The sequence below is a fragment of the Saccopteryx bilineata genome, chromosome 2 (genome assembly GCF_036850765.1).
Source record: "Saccopteryx bilineata isolate mSacBil1 chromosome 2, mSacBil1_pri_phased_curated, whole genome shotgun sequence".
Taxonomy (NCBI): Eukaryota; Metazoa; Chordata; class Mammalia; order Chiroptera; family Emballonuridae; genus Saccopteryx; species Saccopteryx bilineata.
The window spans coordinates 78,553,832-78,569,603 of record NC_089491.1 but is presented as its reverse complement, the minus strand read 5'-3'; the positions used below and the strand labels follow the sequence as shown (position 1 = coordinate 78,569,603).

Sequence of the window (15,772 nt, the reverse complement as noted above, 5' to 3'; positions counted from 1 at the left end):
AACTGGGAATCAAACCTGGGACATCCACACGCTGGGCCAATGCCATCCAACCTTTTATTTTAATAAAACCTGGTTTTGCACTTTTAGATCCCTTATATTTCCCTATAAATTTTAAAACTGTCTTGCATTTATCTAAAGACAAAACAAAACAACCTCCTGGAATTTTAATTGGGATTACATGATAGATCTATTTGGGGAGATGTGACCTCTTAACAATATTACATCTTCTGATTCACAAGTCTGTCCATTTTTATATGTCTTTTCATTTCATTCAGCTATGTTTTTTTTAATTTTTAGTATATAACTCTGGTGCATATTTTGTCAAATTTATCCTTAATTTTTATGTAGTCTTTGGTGTCATTATAAATGATACTTTTAATTTTAATTTCTAATTATTTATTAGCATTTAAAAATACAGCTGACTTGTATAAACTAATGTTATATCTGGCAACACTGCTACATTTATTTACTATTTCTAGGAGCTTTATCATAGATTTGGTTGAGTTTCTAAACAGATGGTTATGTCGTCTGTGAATAGCATTTTTCCTTCATTTCTAATAAAAAGCTTTTGTTTCTTGCCTTATTGTGCTAGTTAGAATCTCCAAAACAATAGTGAATAGAACTGATCTGTTCATTATCTTAGAAAGAAAGCACTAAGTGTTTATTATTAAGCAAGAAATATGTCTTACACAAACTCTTCTAGCAAAGTGACAGAGAATACAGTAATGCCTTGGTTTTTGCTGACTTCCATTATCATCAGTTTTGATTTTCATCGATTTTTTCCATAATAATTTTGTCTCAGTTTTCATCGGCTGCCTCAGATTTTGTCAGCATGCCCATGTGACCTCGCTGCTAATTTTGCAAAAACAAAGGAGAACCCACACATTCTCTTGCTCAGTGTGGCGTTGTTTCTCGTGTGAGCATCACCCTACGCATCTAGCCAAACAATTTCGTGCTTTTTTTATTGATTACGAGTGCTAATACTACAATTACATGTAAGTGATTATTGCATATACAGTATTCAGTGTAATGTGTTTATTTTGCGTTTTTCAGTTTCAAAATGTACATAATGCATGTAAAATAAAATCACATGTGCTCAAATCTCGTCCCTGTTAAGTGTTTTCCTTGCTAATAAGTTTTGGTCCCATCATGGGACCAAAGAAAGTTTCCAGAGCCAGCAGCCCTTTGAAGAAGAAGGCCAGGAACACAATCAAGTTAAAGAAGGAAATCATTGAAAAATACGAGAGCAGCTTCAAGATTGCTGAAATCGGCTGCATGTACGGCAAGTCGCCATCCACAATAAGTTCCATTGTAGTGAAAAAGGAAGCAATAAAGGAGGCAAAAGTAGTGAAAAGTGTGAATGTGCTAAGGAAACAGAGATCGCAAACAACCGAAGATGTCAAACAGTTATTATTAATTTAGATCAATCAAAAACAGTTAGATGACGATGCTGTTTCAGAGGCCATCATATGTGAAAAGGCCAGACTGTTGTATGCTAATCTCATTAAGAAAATGCCTGGGACGAGTGCTTGTTTACGTAGTGATTTTAAGGCCAGCAGAGGGCTGGTTCAAAAAATTCAAGAGTTGCACTGGCATACGCAGTCTTACTAGGCATGGCAAAGGTGCAAGTTCGGACAAGTCTGGGGCAAAAAAATTTGTGTCCAAATTCGAAGATTACAGAGAGGCTGAAGGATTCATCCCCCAACAAGTCTTCAACTGTGATAAAACTGGCCTCTTTTGGAAAAAATGCCGAAGAGGACGTTCATTACACAGAAGGAAAAGACACTACCAGGACATAAGCCTATGAAAGAGAGGCCAACTCTTCTGTTGTGTGGTAATGCTAGTGGTAATTGTAAAGTGAAGCCCTTACTGGTGTACCATTCAGAAACTCCTAGAGTGTTTAGCAGAAACAATGTGATTAAAAATAAACTGTGTGTGATATGGAGCGTAAACAATAAAGCATGAGTCACCAGGCCAATTTTCATTGAGTGATTTTCAACCTTTTTTGAACCGCGGCACATTTTTTACGTTTACAAAATCCTGGGGCACACCACCTACCAAAATGACACAAAATGACACTCTAACACAGTACATATTATACATATAGTTAATAATATAGTTTCTAAATGTATTTATACTCACACCTGACCATGTCTCACGTCACACTAGTGTGCCGCGACACACTGGTTGAAAAACACTAGGCTTGGTCCAAGTGTGAAAAAATACCTCCAGGATAATCAGTTGCCCCTTAAGTGCTTCCTGATAATGGACAATGCTCCTGCCTATCCTCAGGTTTGGAAGAAACATTGTTGGAGGCATTCAGTTTTATCACAGTGAAGTTCTTGCTCCCTAATACCACACCACACTACTCATCCAGCCCATGGACCAGAATGTCATTTCAAATATCAAGAAACTGTACACAAAAGCAATGTTTCAAAGGTGTTTGAGGTGACATCAGATACAGAATTGTCTTTAAGAGAGTTCTGGAAAAAACATTTCAACATTCTCAACTGCATTAGCCTCACAGATAAGGCTTGGCAGGGAGTGACATCCAGGACGATGAACTCTGCCTGGAAGAAATTTTGCCAGGAAGTGTGCATGAGAGATTTTGAAGGATTTGAGCCTTCCCCTGATGACCCTATACATGTGGTGTAGTCAATTGTTGATCTGAGGAAGTCCATGGGTCTGGAGGTGAGTGGTGAGGACGTGGAAGAGCTGGTGGATGACCACAGTGATTAACTCAGCACTGAAGAGCTGCAAGACCTTCACCTAGAAGTGCAGCAGACGGCAGATGAAGAAGTTGCTTCAGATGAGGAGGAAGAGAGATGGGAGAATGTGCCTTCTTCAGAGATTAAGGACATCTTCACGTGGAGTAAGGTACAGGGGTTTGTGGAGAAAAATCACCCAGACAAAGCTGTTGCAGGCCCTGTCTGAAACTTGCTTAATGATAATGTCTTTTCGCATTTTAGGCAGAAACAGACCTCTTCAGACAGCTTTCTTGTGTGACATGGGTCCACTGACTCTGAAGCTGGTCCTAGTGCCAAAAGACCAAGAAGGGAAGTGACCCCAGATTGTGCCTTGATACCTAAAGTCCTTATGGAGGGGGATTCCCCTTCTAAACAATAATATCTACACCTCTCTCTCACCACCTCACTGTATTCCTTCCATACACCAAGAAAAGTCTTCAGAAGGGTAAATGCCATGTTAAATGTTCATTTATTCTTTACATTAGTCTTTTATATTCATTTTATATAAATTTCTTATTATTTTTAGTATTAAACACTACATTTACTCTCTATAAAATGTGTTTTTAGTATGTATTTTGAAGTGTCTAGAATGAATTAATTGGACTTACATTGATTCATATGGAAATAATTGCCTGGTTTGCGTCAGTTTTGAATTTTGCCTATTGTTTTCAGATGAATTATCAACGAAAACTGAGGTATCACTGAACTTTGCAATTCATATTAGGACACTGGCATCACCTTGATATCAAAATCTAATAAGAAACTTTTAAGAAAGAAAAAGCATAGCCCAATATCCCTCATCAATAGAGATACAAAAACCCTAAGCAAAATATTTACAAATTAAATGCAGCAATATATAAAACTTAAAAAAAACATTACAATGAAGTTAGGTTTATTTTGGGAATGCAAAATTAAATTAATAATTGAAAATCAACCAATGTAATTCACCTGTTAACAGAATAAATAAGTAAAGCTTTAGTATCATCTTAAAAGATGCACTGAATTAGCTCAATACCTATCCACGAAAAAGCTTTGAGTACATGGGGACTTCTTTACTGCAATAAAGGGTATTTACAAAACACTCATAACAAATTTAATGTTTAAAGGTGAAACTCTGTAAGGTTCACAAATAAGCAAAAGAAATCAAGGATAGAAGTCAAAACAGCGCTTACCTATATGGGGGTAACTAATAATTAGGAACATTAGGCAGGCTTATTGAACACTGGTAATATTCTATATCTTAATCTGAGTGCTATTTATATGGATGTGTTCACTTTGTGAAATGTCAATGAGTTATACACGTAAGGTTTGTATACTTTTTTTTTTTTTAAGTGAGAGGCAGGGAGGCAGAGACAAACTCCCGCAAGTGCCCTACCAGGATCTATCCAGCAAGCCTACTAGTTGGGGATTATTGGGGGATGTTCTGCCCATTGGGGCCACTGCTCTGTTGATTGGTAACCAAGCTATTTTAGCACCTGAGTCAAGGCCATGGAGACATCCTCAGCACCTGGGGCCAACTTGCTCGAACCATTCGAACCACGGCTGCGGGAAAGGAAGAGAGAGAATGGTGGGGTGGAGAAGCAAATGGGCACTTCTCCTATGTGCCCTGACCACAAACCAAACCTGAGACTTCTACATGCTGGGCTGACACTCTACCACTGAGCCAACTGGCCAGGGCCTGTATAGTTCATTTGTATATTACACTCCAGTGAAACAATTTATTAAAAATTTCAGGGTTTTTTAATAAAACTTTATAAATAATCCCAAAAGGTATTATTTTGCTAAGTCCCACCATAGCCAAGACACTTTAGAAACACTAAGAAAGTATAGTAGACTATCAAATATAAAGACTCATGAAGTTTTACTGATTAAGACAGTATAACATTGTACAGGAATACAGAGAATATTGAACCTAGAAAAAAAATTCACAAATACACTGTGAACAAGGATATATGAGAGAGGTAGCCTAGTACTAAACAAGAAAAAAAAGGGGATCATTTAACAGGTTGAACTGGATCAACTGCATACTATTTAGGGAAAAAGCAGTAAAATAAAAATGAGTCTTACCTTATTTACAGGCAAAAGACAATTCAGACTAAATTATGAATATAAAAGATATAAGCTAAGCTTTAAAACTCTGAGTAAAACAGATATGCAACTACGTATTTCTATCTTTGGGTAGAAAAAGATTTTAAAATAAAATACCAGAATACTAACTATAAAAGATCAATTTGTCTAATTAAAATTTTCTGTTCATCAAATGATAACTTAAAGAAAACAGTTTGGTGACTGCAGGAGGGAACGGGGGAGATAGAAGTGGGTAGCAGGGATAATGGTGATGGGAGAGACTTGACGGGTGGTGAGCCCATGATGCAGTGGGCAGATGAGGTGTTGTGGAATTGCACACCTGAAACAACTGTACACCTGTATAATTTTGCTAACTAATGTTACCCCAATAAATTCAATTAGAAACTAAAATTATAAAAAGAAATAAAAACAGAAGACACAGTGAGATATCTGTCACACATTTAACATACTAGAGATTAATTTCAAGAACATATAAGAACTTTCACAAATCAATTTTAAAAATCCAATACAAGGAGGTTTAAAGGAGAAAAATAGACATTTGCACAGGAAGGCACATGCTTGGCTAGTAATCATTTGAAGATATGCTTTATCAGTAACATACACATGAAAATCAAAATAAAATTATTTTATACTTATCAATTTTCAACAAACTAAGATGTCTGACTACCAAGTGTTAAGGAGGATAAGAATCAATTATATCTCTTAAACATTGCTGGTGAGAGTAAAATGAGGAAAATCCTTTGAAAAACAAGTGATCAGTATTTTGTGAAAATAATTTTTCACACCCTAAACCAAGGGTTTTTGTTCTTAGATACATATTCCACAAAAGTGTCTATACATGTGTACCAAGAATCATGCCAAAAATGTCAATTGCAGCATTATTCATAATAGCCAAAAACAGGAAATAACCCAAATACTCTTCTACAAATGAATATACAAGTAGTTCTGATATAATCACATATATGAAATATTTTAAATCACTAAAAATCAACGATCAGTTACACCAAACAACATAGATAAACCTTAATAACATAATGAGCCAAAATTACCATGCCCGTAGGCAACAATAGATTATGATACATTTTTACAAATGACACAACTAAAAAATATACTATTTTCTCATAAGTTTATATGTGCTAAAACTTCTAAAAATCAGCAAAATGATAAACACGTTGGTAATTATGTCTAGTGAGAGAATCAGGGTACCAGATAAGGAAAGAGTATACAAGTAAATGTAAGGCATTAGTAACATTATAGTCCTCAGATTAGTTGGTGGGACCAAGGGCATTTACTATTAAAATAAACGATTAATTGAATAAAATGAGATATGCATGTGACATAATACTGTAACATGATACAAATTTTATAATTAATAAAATTATGCAAACCTGATGTCCAAAATATGCAATATAATGAAATACAAATTTAAAAATTGTGTTAAGGTTGAGGTGTTAGAAAAGTATGCTAGTTCAAAAATTACTGTTCTTCAATCATTAAAAAACATTTAAGCACCCAATTACCGACTTGTGTTTATTCCATTTCTGAACTAAATAAATAATAAAATTTAAAAGAATGTTGAATGCCTAACACTTAAATGAATTTATAGGCATAACATTTTTTACAATATATATTTATAGCTGAAACTTACCTTAAAGGTTATTGAAAAAGTACCAATGAATATTTGCTACATGTCAAGCTCTGTACTTGACATGCACTATATCATTAATACTCATAAATTCTATGACATAGATAAGATAATATCAACATTTGTGAGGAAACTTTGGCTAAAAGGGTTAAAGAAATTTGTCCAAGTTCACTAAGTTCACAGGCAGAGCTATAATTTGATCCTAGGTTTATTTGAATCCAGAACCTGCATATTTGTATTCCTTACTTAACAGCACAAGATATATATGGAGAAAGCTCAACTGAACTGTCTAAAATCACACATCAAGGTAGTGGCAAATTTTAGATTAAAAGGTATTAAGCACCACACGCTAGGCATTATAAAAAGGTAATTTATAAGACTTCTTATTTAGTACTTTCCATCCTATTACCTCATTTAGTGAAAAAGTCTCAAAATGGGTATGACCTATTAATTTTCTCATTAGCGTTAATGAGCAAAATGTTTCCTCACAATAACTATACCAGACATAACCTCTATTTCTACATGCATTTCTATATGAATTCATACTGTGTATAATATTCATGTATACAAAGAGAATTAAAAATAGCGCAACACAAAACTACGTGCCATGATGTGTTCTCTAATACTTGCAAAATTATTTAAATTTTTATGTTTTAGTCAATTGTATAAGAGGATTTAATACAATGTTATAATGGACAACATTTTTAGAAAATGTCTCTCACCTGTTCTGAGTGGTTTGAATCACTTTCATGAAGTAAAAGACATGATGCTCCTTGTGATTCGTTAAGCTTTTCTTTTAATTTAGCATTTTCTTGCTCTTTTTGAAATAGCTGATCCTGAAGACTAACAACACTTTGCCGGAGCATAGCTTCACTTGATTTCGTGGTTTCAAAACAAATATGTAACTCATTGTAAAGCTGTTTCAAAAAATACATCCAAATCTATTAATAATCAATTAAAAAGTTAATATACATATATATCATGTCTATATATGACAAAGTTCTTGCACTCAATTTATTTTAATAGTCTAAGAGAGAAAACAAGATATAAACACATGAAAAACTAAATATCAAATATCAATACAAAACTACAACTGATATTTATTTTATTTTTTAGAGAGTCAGAGAGAGGCATAGATAGGGACAGACAGACAGGAACGAAGAGAGATGAGAAGCATCAATCATCAGTTTTTCGTTGCGACACCTTAGTTGTTCATTGATTGCTTTCTCATATGTGCCTTGACCATGGGCCTTCAGCAGACAGAGTAACCCCTTGCTCAAGCCAGCGACCTTGGGTCCAAGCTGGCGAGCTTTGCTCAAACCAGATGAGCCCATGCTCAAGCTGGCAACCTCAGGCTCTCGAACCTGGGTCTTCTGCATCCCAGTCTGAAGCTCTATTCACTGCGCCACCGCCTGGTCAGGCTACAACTGATATTTAAACACACAATATGTATTATTGGTCAGCGTAATATTTAAAAATGTGCCAAACTTCTGAGGATGAAAACACTTTTTAGCTATATTAATCTTGGAGGGCTCCATAACAAAGGACTTGAACTGAGCCATGGTGGTATTATAGAAACTGAATGAAAACAGAAAAGTCATTCTAAAGGTGGCAGAAATGTGAAAAAAGATGTACAGTGATAGAAAAGGACAGAAAGAGAACATAAGATAACAACTAATTGGATTTAAGATGTACATTTGAAAAAGTAAAAACCAACAGTCTTTCATTGAGAGTTCATTAAGATTGATCTAATATAATTCCATTTAGGAGCCCTGGCTGGTTGGCTCAGTGGTAGAGCATCAATCTGTGTGAGGATGTCCTGGGTTCAATTCCCAATCAGGGCACACAGGAGAAGTGATTATCTGCTTTTCAACTCCTCCTCCTTCTCTCTTTCTCTTTCTCTTCTCCTCCCATAGCCATGGCTGAAATGGTTTGAGCAAGTTGGCCCCGGGCCCTGAGAATGGCTCTGTGGCCTTGCCCCAGGAACTAAAATAGCTTGGTTGCCAAACAACAGAGCAGTGTCTCAGAAGGGCAGAGCATCCCCCACAGGGAGCTTGCCAGGTGGATCCCAGTTGGGGTGCATGCAGGAGTCTGTCTCTGCCTCCCTGCTTTCATTTAATTAAAAATAATTCCATTTAGGATAAATTAGCATCTACTGCTGAAGTACAGGAGTAAGGGCAAAAGGAAATGTAAGAGACAAAGTCAGGCAATATGACTGTGAACAGAACACAAAGACACCTGAGTGCCAGGTTAAGAAGGATGGACTTGTTCCTAGAGACAACAGTGAATCATTGAAGACCATGAGCAGAGTGTGATAAAATAGAAGCAATGTTCTGAAATCATTATAGATAACTTTAACTTTTTAACTCAAAGCAATGTTCATTAAATTAATATTAGAATTTATTAAAACTGTGAGACAGAATATTGGCATATAAGTGGTGTCATACAGAGTCATATATGGTTAACAATGGTACTCCTTCAATACTTATGAACTTATTTCTGATGAACATCCTAACTTTTTATTTTGATTTAATGAAGCATAATTCATTTTTTTTGGTAATGATTTCCATAAAGAATCCATATTTGTTGATGACACTGGGAAAGTGATCCAAAAGCTAAGATTTGTGGTGTTGTTACACATATAAGGGTTTTGTGTATATATATATATATTATATAATATTTATATATGGCTAACAGTGAGATCTCTATATATATGCCCAATAGTAAGATCTTATAACAAAAGTAAAACCCCCAAGGGGAGAACCTTGAAGTTATGTTGCTAATACAGTAGGTTCTTAGATGGGGAGAATCCTCCATTAGTTGGCCTTGCTTTATGGAAAGAAACCTAACTACACAAAAAATGGCAGAGTGCTTTCTGTATATGTGCTATACTTCAATTTCTAAAAGGTTTTTTTTTTTTTTTCATTTTTCTGAAGCTGGAAACAGGGAGAGACAGTCAGACAGACTCCAGCATGCGCCCGACCGGGATCCACCCGGCACGCCCACCAGGGGTGACGCTCTGCCCACCAGGGGGCGATGCTCTGCCCATCCTGGGCGTCGCCATGTTGCGACCAGAGCCACTCTAGCGCCTGAGGCAGAGGCCACAGAGCCATCCCCAGCGCCCGGGCCATCTTTGCTCCAGTGGAGCCTTGGCTGCGGGAGGGGAAGAGAGAGACAGAGAGGAAAGCGCGGCGGAGGGGTGGAGAAGCAAATGGGCGCTTTTCCTGTGTGCCCTGGCCGGGAATCGAACCCGGGTCCTCCGCACGCTAGGCCGACGCTCTACCGCTGAGCCAACAAGTTTAAAATTAAAAAAGGCTTGTGAAACCTCTTGAATGTTTTTTTCTGAGACATATATTTATACTTTGCCATAAAAACAAGACTCTCCAAACCATTTCTCTAACATACAATTAGCTCAATATACATTTTTATTTTCTTAAGGGGTTATACCTCTCTATATTATTATAGACATTTTAAATAATCCATTTCACTTTATAGCCAAAGTCTAAGCAATTTTTATAAAGGAAGTGTTGCTTTTTTTATTTATAAAGTATTTCAGGACATAAATTTATACTTTTCTTTCCAATTACCTTTATATCAGGGTCTATGTCCAATGTCTTTTCCACAGCTGATACTGTCAGATATTTGAGGAGGGAAGAGAGAGTAGGAACCTGACAGCTTTGAGGAGCAAAGAGGTCAAAATGGGCCCTGCAGTGACCTACCTGTGCTATGTTGCTACTTTCATGACTTAGTTCAGTACAGAAAAATAATAAGCAAAATCTAGAGACAAGAGCTAAACTGACCAGAAGCTAGAATGAAGGCAGGCCTGCCCTATAGCATACAGAGTCAAACAGTCAGTTTAAAGGTTATTTAAATACGTTCTCCTATTTGTATACTTGATTAGTACTGACCAGTTTTACCTAACCAGCACAAATTAATCTCTTTGGAGAAAATGATAGAAATAATATAATCAAAGAATTTACAGATTTCAAATTGTACATCAGTAAAAATATGTTTTTTAAAAATTTACAGATTTCAAATATTTGAGAATCTCATGAACATTGGTAAATGTTGACAAAGAAAAATTTCTAGTTGCCCTATTGCCCAAGATGTAGGCATGCTGATGATAGTGTGTGGTCAGGACTGAAGATCATTTTACTGCCAGTAGTGCCAAGGGTATGGTATGCTTTTCTCTTGGGAGTAACATCTTGGGATCTTCCTTCACAGACATAAGGCTCTATGTCTAATCATTGATGGAAGAAGGCTCTAATTTAATATGTCTTTTCCTGTCTCTTTTCTCCCTTTTGTCTTGTTTCCATAAAAATGAAGACTAACAGCAATCTTGTGTTTTATATTTCGCTGCCTCTGCCATGCAGTTTATGCAATTGTACTCCTTCATATTCAGAAGTTGCTCTGGCTTGATCTGACATGACTGGGCAACTCCACACACTAAGGCAAACTCTGTCTTCCTTTGAAAAGATCCATCCTTCCAAGCAGCAGGTGAAGAAGAATTGAAAAAGCCTGGAACAGATGATCTAGGCTCTATCATTCCTGATTCATACTGCAATGTACATCTACTTGCATATTTCTTTGATAGCTGATTGGGCTTGACTTACTTAACAGGAATAAAACCACTCAGCAGTGAACTTAGAGTAAAGAATGCAAAGATAACCTTTATCCATTTTTAATTCTAGGTTCAGTCCACCAGTAAATTTGGCTAAAAATGTCTTCAAGGAGGTTAGGATTATTTTTATTTCTAAAGTATTTTGTGGTGATAAAGCCTCAGGATAATAGAATATTTATTTCTCTAAGAGGTCTTGCAAGGAGGCAAAGTTTTAAGATGTTTCAGTCCCCTAGTTAAATACCATCTTATTCTCATTTCATTAATAACAGTAGAATGAGTCATAAAAGTTCTCAAGTGAGTAAATTAGGTAATATAACAAATTCATCCATCTGCATTGGTTTAGGCATCTTGAATTAGTAGCTTTTTCTCTATTAGTTATCACAATTGCTTAGAGCAGTTTTCAGAGAGGATCTTTTTCTCTAATTTCTTTCCTCTTAATAGTAAAAAAAAAATAGATCAAAATCTTTTGCAAGATACTGGCCTATGCAAACATTAATCATACATACCCCTAAATACTTTAAAGGTATCACCCTTAAAACTCATAAGTGACTTATTAAGATTACTATTCTTCATGCTATATTTTGTTGAAGAAATTGAAGTGAAAAAAAGGTTAATAGGATTTCCAAGGACAGAAAGCAAATTATCTCCAGAAATAGGACCCCAAACTCCAAGTCCTTTAATTTTCAGGGACTGAGACTGAAGCACTCTTTCTCCCATATTTTTCTTAGTGTTGGGGAACAAGATGATATTTTACTTACATTTAAAAAATAAAAATACATGCTCTGTGACCCAATGACAAATTTTTTTAAAGAATAAAATTTGCATACTTAGTAAGTATACTATTTGCTACTCTGATTGACACAATAAATTCTACAACTGAAATTACATCTGTTTATAGTAGAAAATTGAGAAAGAAAAATTCTGACGTAACATGCAGTTTAAATTAAAAGTATGTATAACCTAACTCCTTATTTTTCTAGACTGATATTAGCTCATATCATGTAATTATTATTAAATAGAACAAAAGTTGATAAAATACACATTTAGTATCTCAAACGTGTTAGATAGTCTAGCAACCACTAATGCTGATACAATTCGCATCTTTATTTAAATGATACACATGTACATAAATGACATGCAAAAGTAGAAAAATTATTAGAACTTATATAAATGACCTCATACTCAGAGGAAGAAAACACACTAGCTTACTTTTATTTCTATTGGGTTTTTCTTCCAGAGGAGATCTGAACATTATTTGTTAGTTTTATTTATAAGACTAATGATTTATGAAGCTCTCTGGAAAAATATGACACATCTTTATCCTGCGCTCAAAATTCTTTCCAGTTTTCTCTCTTCACCTTTGTCTCCCCTCCTCATACCTCTCATCCTACCACTGTGGGAAATTTTTTATCTGTTAAGATAATTAAATAGATTCTATGATATAAATGGGAGGAAGGAGGGGAAATGGGAGGAAAGCAAAACAAAATTGAAGAGGAAAGAATTGAGAGAAGGAAAGAAAAGAGAGAAACTCCATTAGAAACAATAAAGAGTAACTCTTAAAGTAAGCTTAGTAAGAATCAGAGGTAAACTGTTAATACAATGTTTTATTTATCTTTTATGCACCCGAGTCTTATAGCTAGGCCACAATTATTATTTGGAAATAATGAAATTAATTTATGTAAAAATATATTTGAAAATCTTAATTTTTAAGTAAATGATTTTATCTCATTGTTGAATGGACTAGTAGATTATACAGTTTTATTGGGAAAACTTAGAAAAATACTTGTGGAAGAGGAATAAAGACAAGTATTTGGTAAAATGCTCTAGGAATAGAATGAATAATTTAATATAAATGAACAATGGAAGTCTGAACAGTAGCATATTATTTATTTAGGATAAATAATGCATTGTGATCATTCACAAATTTAAAAATCCTGAAATTCAAAACTAATATATTTTCTAGGAAAAAGAATAAAGTCTAATGAAAAATCTGCAAGAGATCCAAAAAGTTAAATATTGCAATGTTTTAGAAAAAAAAAAAAAAATTGTACCATCAGTGGCTGAAGAACGGCAACAGAGGTTCTTTTCACAGAGAATGATAATATGCTATATTTGAATATAAATTGCCATGGGTATGGGGACTTTTAAGCAAAACTTTAAAAAGACAGAAATGTTTGAGTTAAATATACAAGTGAAAAAGAGAAAAAAATTAAAGTTACTAATAAGGTCCAATTTTTAAAGCTATTTTAGCAATGAATGGAGTCTGGTTTAGAAATAAAAGCATAATGAGCAATCCCACATAAAACAAAAAGGAGGAGGTAGCTCTATTCAAAGTGGAGAAAATAGGTTTTACCCTCCCACTTGGTTTAATCCACATCCTTAGAAAAACCTGAAGGGAACACATAATATAGATAGAAAGGCATGGTTCCAAAGCATCATTTAAAAGTATATATTTAAAGTTTACTTAATGGTTAGTTCCTTATTTAATATTAATTAGAGATACTGAATTTTCATGATGCTCTTTTAAAAGAGAAAGTTTAAGCAGAAAAAAAAAGTTCCAAAATAACATAGATGGCTCTATTTAACCTCTATAAGCCTTGGTTGCCTCAACTAATAAAAGCAAATAACATCAATCTCATAGGCCTGACCTATATAGAACTAACTTACTTCTGTAAGTATTTGATACAGACATACAAAAATCAGTAAAGGTGCTTTTTAATTATTAGTTATAATTATTGCTGAGTCAGTCAACATACCTAATAGCTGGGTAAACCTTCTTGAGGAAATCCTTAAACAAATGTAATGTTTATGATTCCTCAAACAAAACACACAGAAAACTCCTTGGAAAATATTGATCCTGAAGACCTCATCAAAATACTCATTTGTGTTTGTGCAAATTTTCCAATAAAATAATGCACAAATTCTATAATGAAAGACTGCTTTAGGTCATAAACTAGAATCACACTTCATGAATAATTTCTCATAACAGAAGGTTGATTCCATTCTCCAAATGTAATCTGGTTTGGGAACTATAGTCCTCGTATGTTTCACAGTAGATATCAAAACTCAAATTTATAAAAAAAAATCCTACCGAATAAATTTATATCTATATTTTAAATGTTTCAGCTTTAATAGCCATAAAGAAAACTCACAAAAATTTCAAATATCACCAAATTGAATCATATTTCATTTTTAATTTTGAACAAGCATATACAAAAGAGAAGAAATGTTGAAATCTATAAAAAAATGAATTCTCCATATTCTTATAAATTCATCCATGTAAATTTATATTTTTATGACAGAATAAAAGCATACTTTTTGATATGATATACTCTCCGCTGTATGAACATCTTCCTGATTCCTCAGTACTTTTTGCGTGTCCATATTCAGAACCTGAAGCTGCTGGATCAGCTCTGCTTGCTGTGCTGTATGCGCACTGTTCTGTTTGTAAAGATTCTGCAGTTCCTGCAACTCCTTCCTGTGCAAAGAAAGCAATAAATAGAGAGAAGCATGAATAAAAATCATCTCAGTTAAATAATTGTATTCATCTAAGTTTATCGACTGGCTTCCAATTTTTTCATCTATTATTTTTACTGCAGGCAAAAATATTAATAGAAGAAATAACATATAAAGTATTTAATATTTATCACATAGAGCTAGGAAGTATTGATAGAACTACTATGACTTTCAAAGCCAAATACTTATCAATTTTCTTTTATAGCTGGATAGTAATAAAAACCCTGGATATACAGACATAGTACCACCTTCATATTAAAATTAACTTACACTTCAGTTCCAAGAATTTAATAAGTACTGATGCCAACGACAGTTATCAGACAATTTTGAATACAGGGTAAGTCATTTTTATGTATTAAAAAGAATCGCAAAAGGCAAATGAAGTTTTCAAACCAAAGTTCCTTAAAACACCATCAATTTGCAACGTTGGAGCCTGGGCTGAAAATCCGAGATGACTACTTTACTCTAGCTTGAAGAAAGTGACAAGGAAAAAAAGTCAGAAGGAAGGAGAGTAACATAAAACAAAACCAGTCCTTCCAACTGACCAAGAGCAAAATTGGCAAGTAGGAGGTCAAATAAAGTGGTGATGATAGTAATGAAGACACTAAGGGTCAAGGAAAACCACACTTCTGAGAAAGAGGTTTCTAGATGCTTGTGGTAATGAATCCTGTGTGATACAGGATCACATAAAAATTATTTTGCATATTTAATATGAATGGAAAAGTATTTATAAATATATTTCACAGAAATATACTTTATGGTATATATTTTGGAGACTATTTATTAATGCAAACTTTTCTTTACCTATAAGCTCAATCTGGTGATTAATTCATGTAAAATAAATCTTAAAAGAAAGAAGGAACAAAAGAGATATGTAGACAGTTGCTAATGATGGGTGAATATTAATGGGACAAATGAACTCTGCTTTTTAGAGGTTTAGATTATTAATGTTCTTCAAATCCAACAACCCTACACCCATACAGAAACATGTATATACATAATTTGTCTTAATCTTTCCAACCTACTATAACAAAGTATCATATATTGGATAATTTACAAATAACAGAAATTTATTTCTTATAGTTCTGTAGGCTATGAGAGGATCCTCATAAGTCAGAGGGTCTAGTGAGGGCTATCTTCAGGGTCACAGACTTC

General features: G+C 34.4%; 1 protein-coding gene across 7 annotated transcripts in view; it reads right to left on the bottom strand.

The window, feature by feature from the left end:
• The window catches only part of CNTLN (centlein), a 363,805-nt gene that overhangs the window by 224,132 nt on the left and 123,901 nt on the right, over window positions 1-15,772 (bottom strand). For all 7 annotated transcript variants that reach the window (XM_066257308.1, XM_066257310.1, XM_066257311.1 and 4 more), the window contains 2 exons: window positions 14,417-14,575; window positions 7,203-7,397 (listed from right to left, as the gene is read on the bottom strand). In XM_066257308.1, the coding sequence (XP_066113405.1) occupies window positions 7,203-7,397; window positions 14,417-14,575 (354 nt within the window). The remainder of the gene's footprint in view (window positions 1-7,202; window positions 7,398-14,416; window positions 14,576-15,772) is intronic.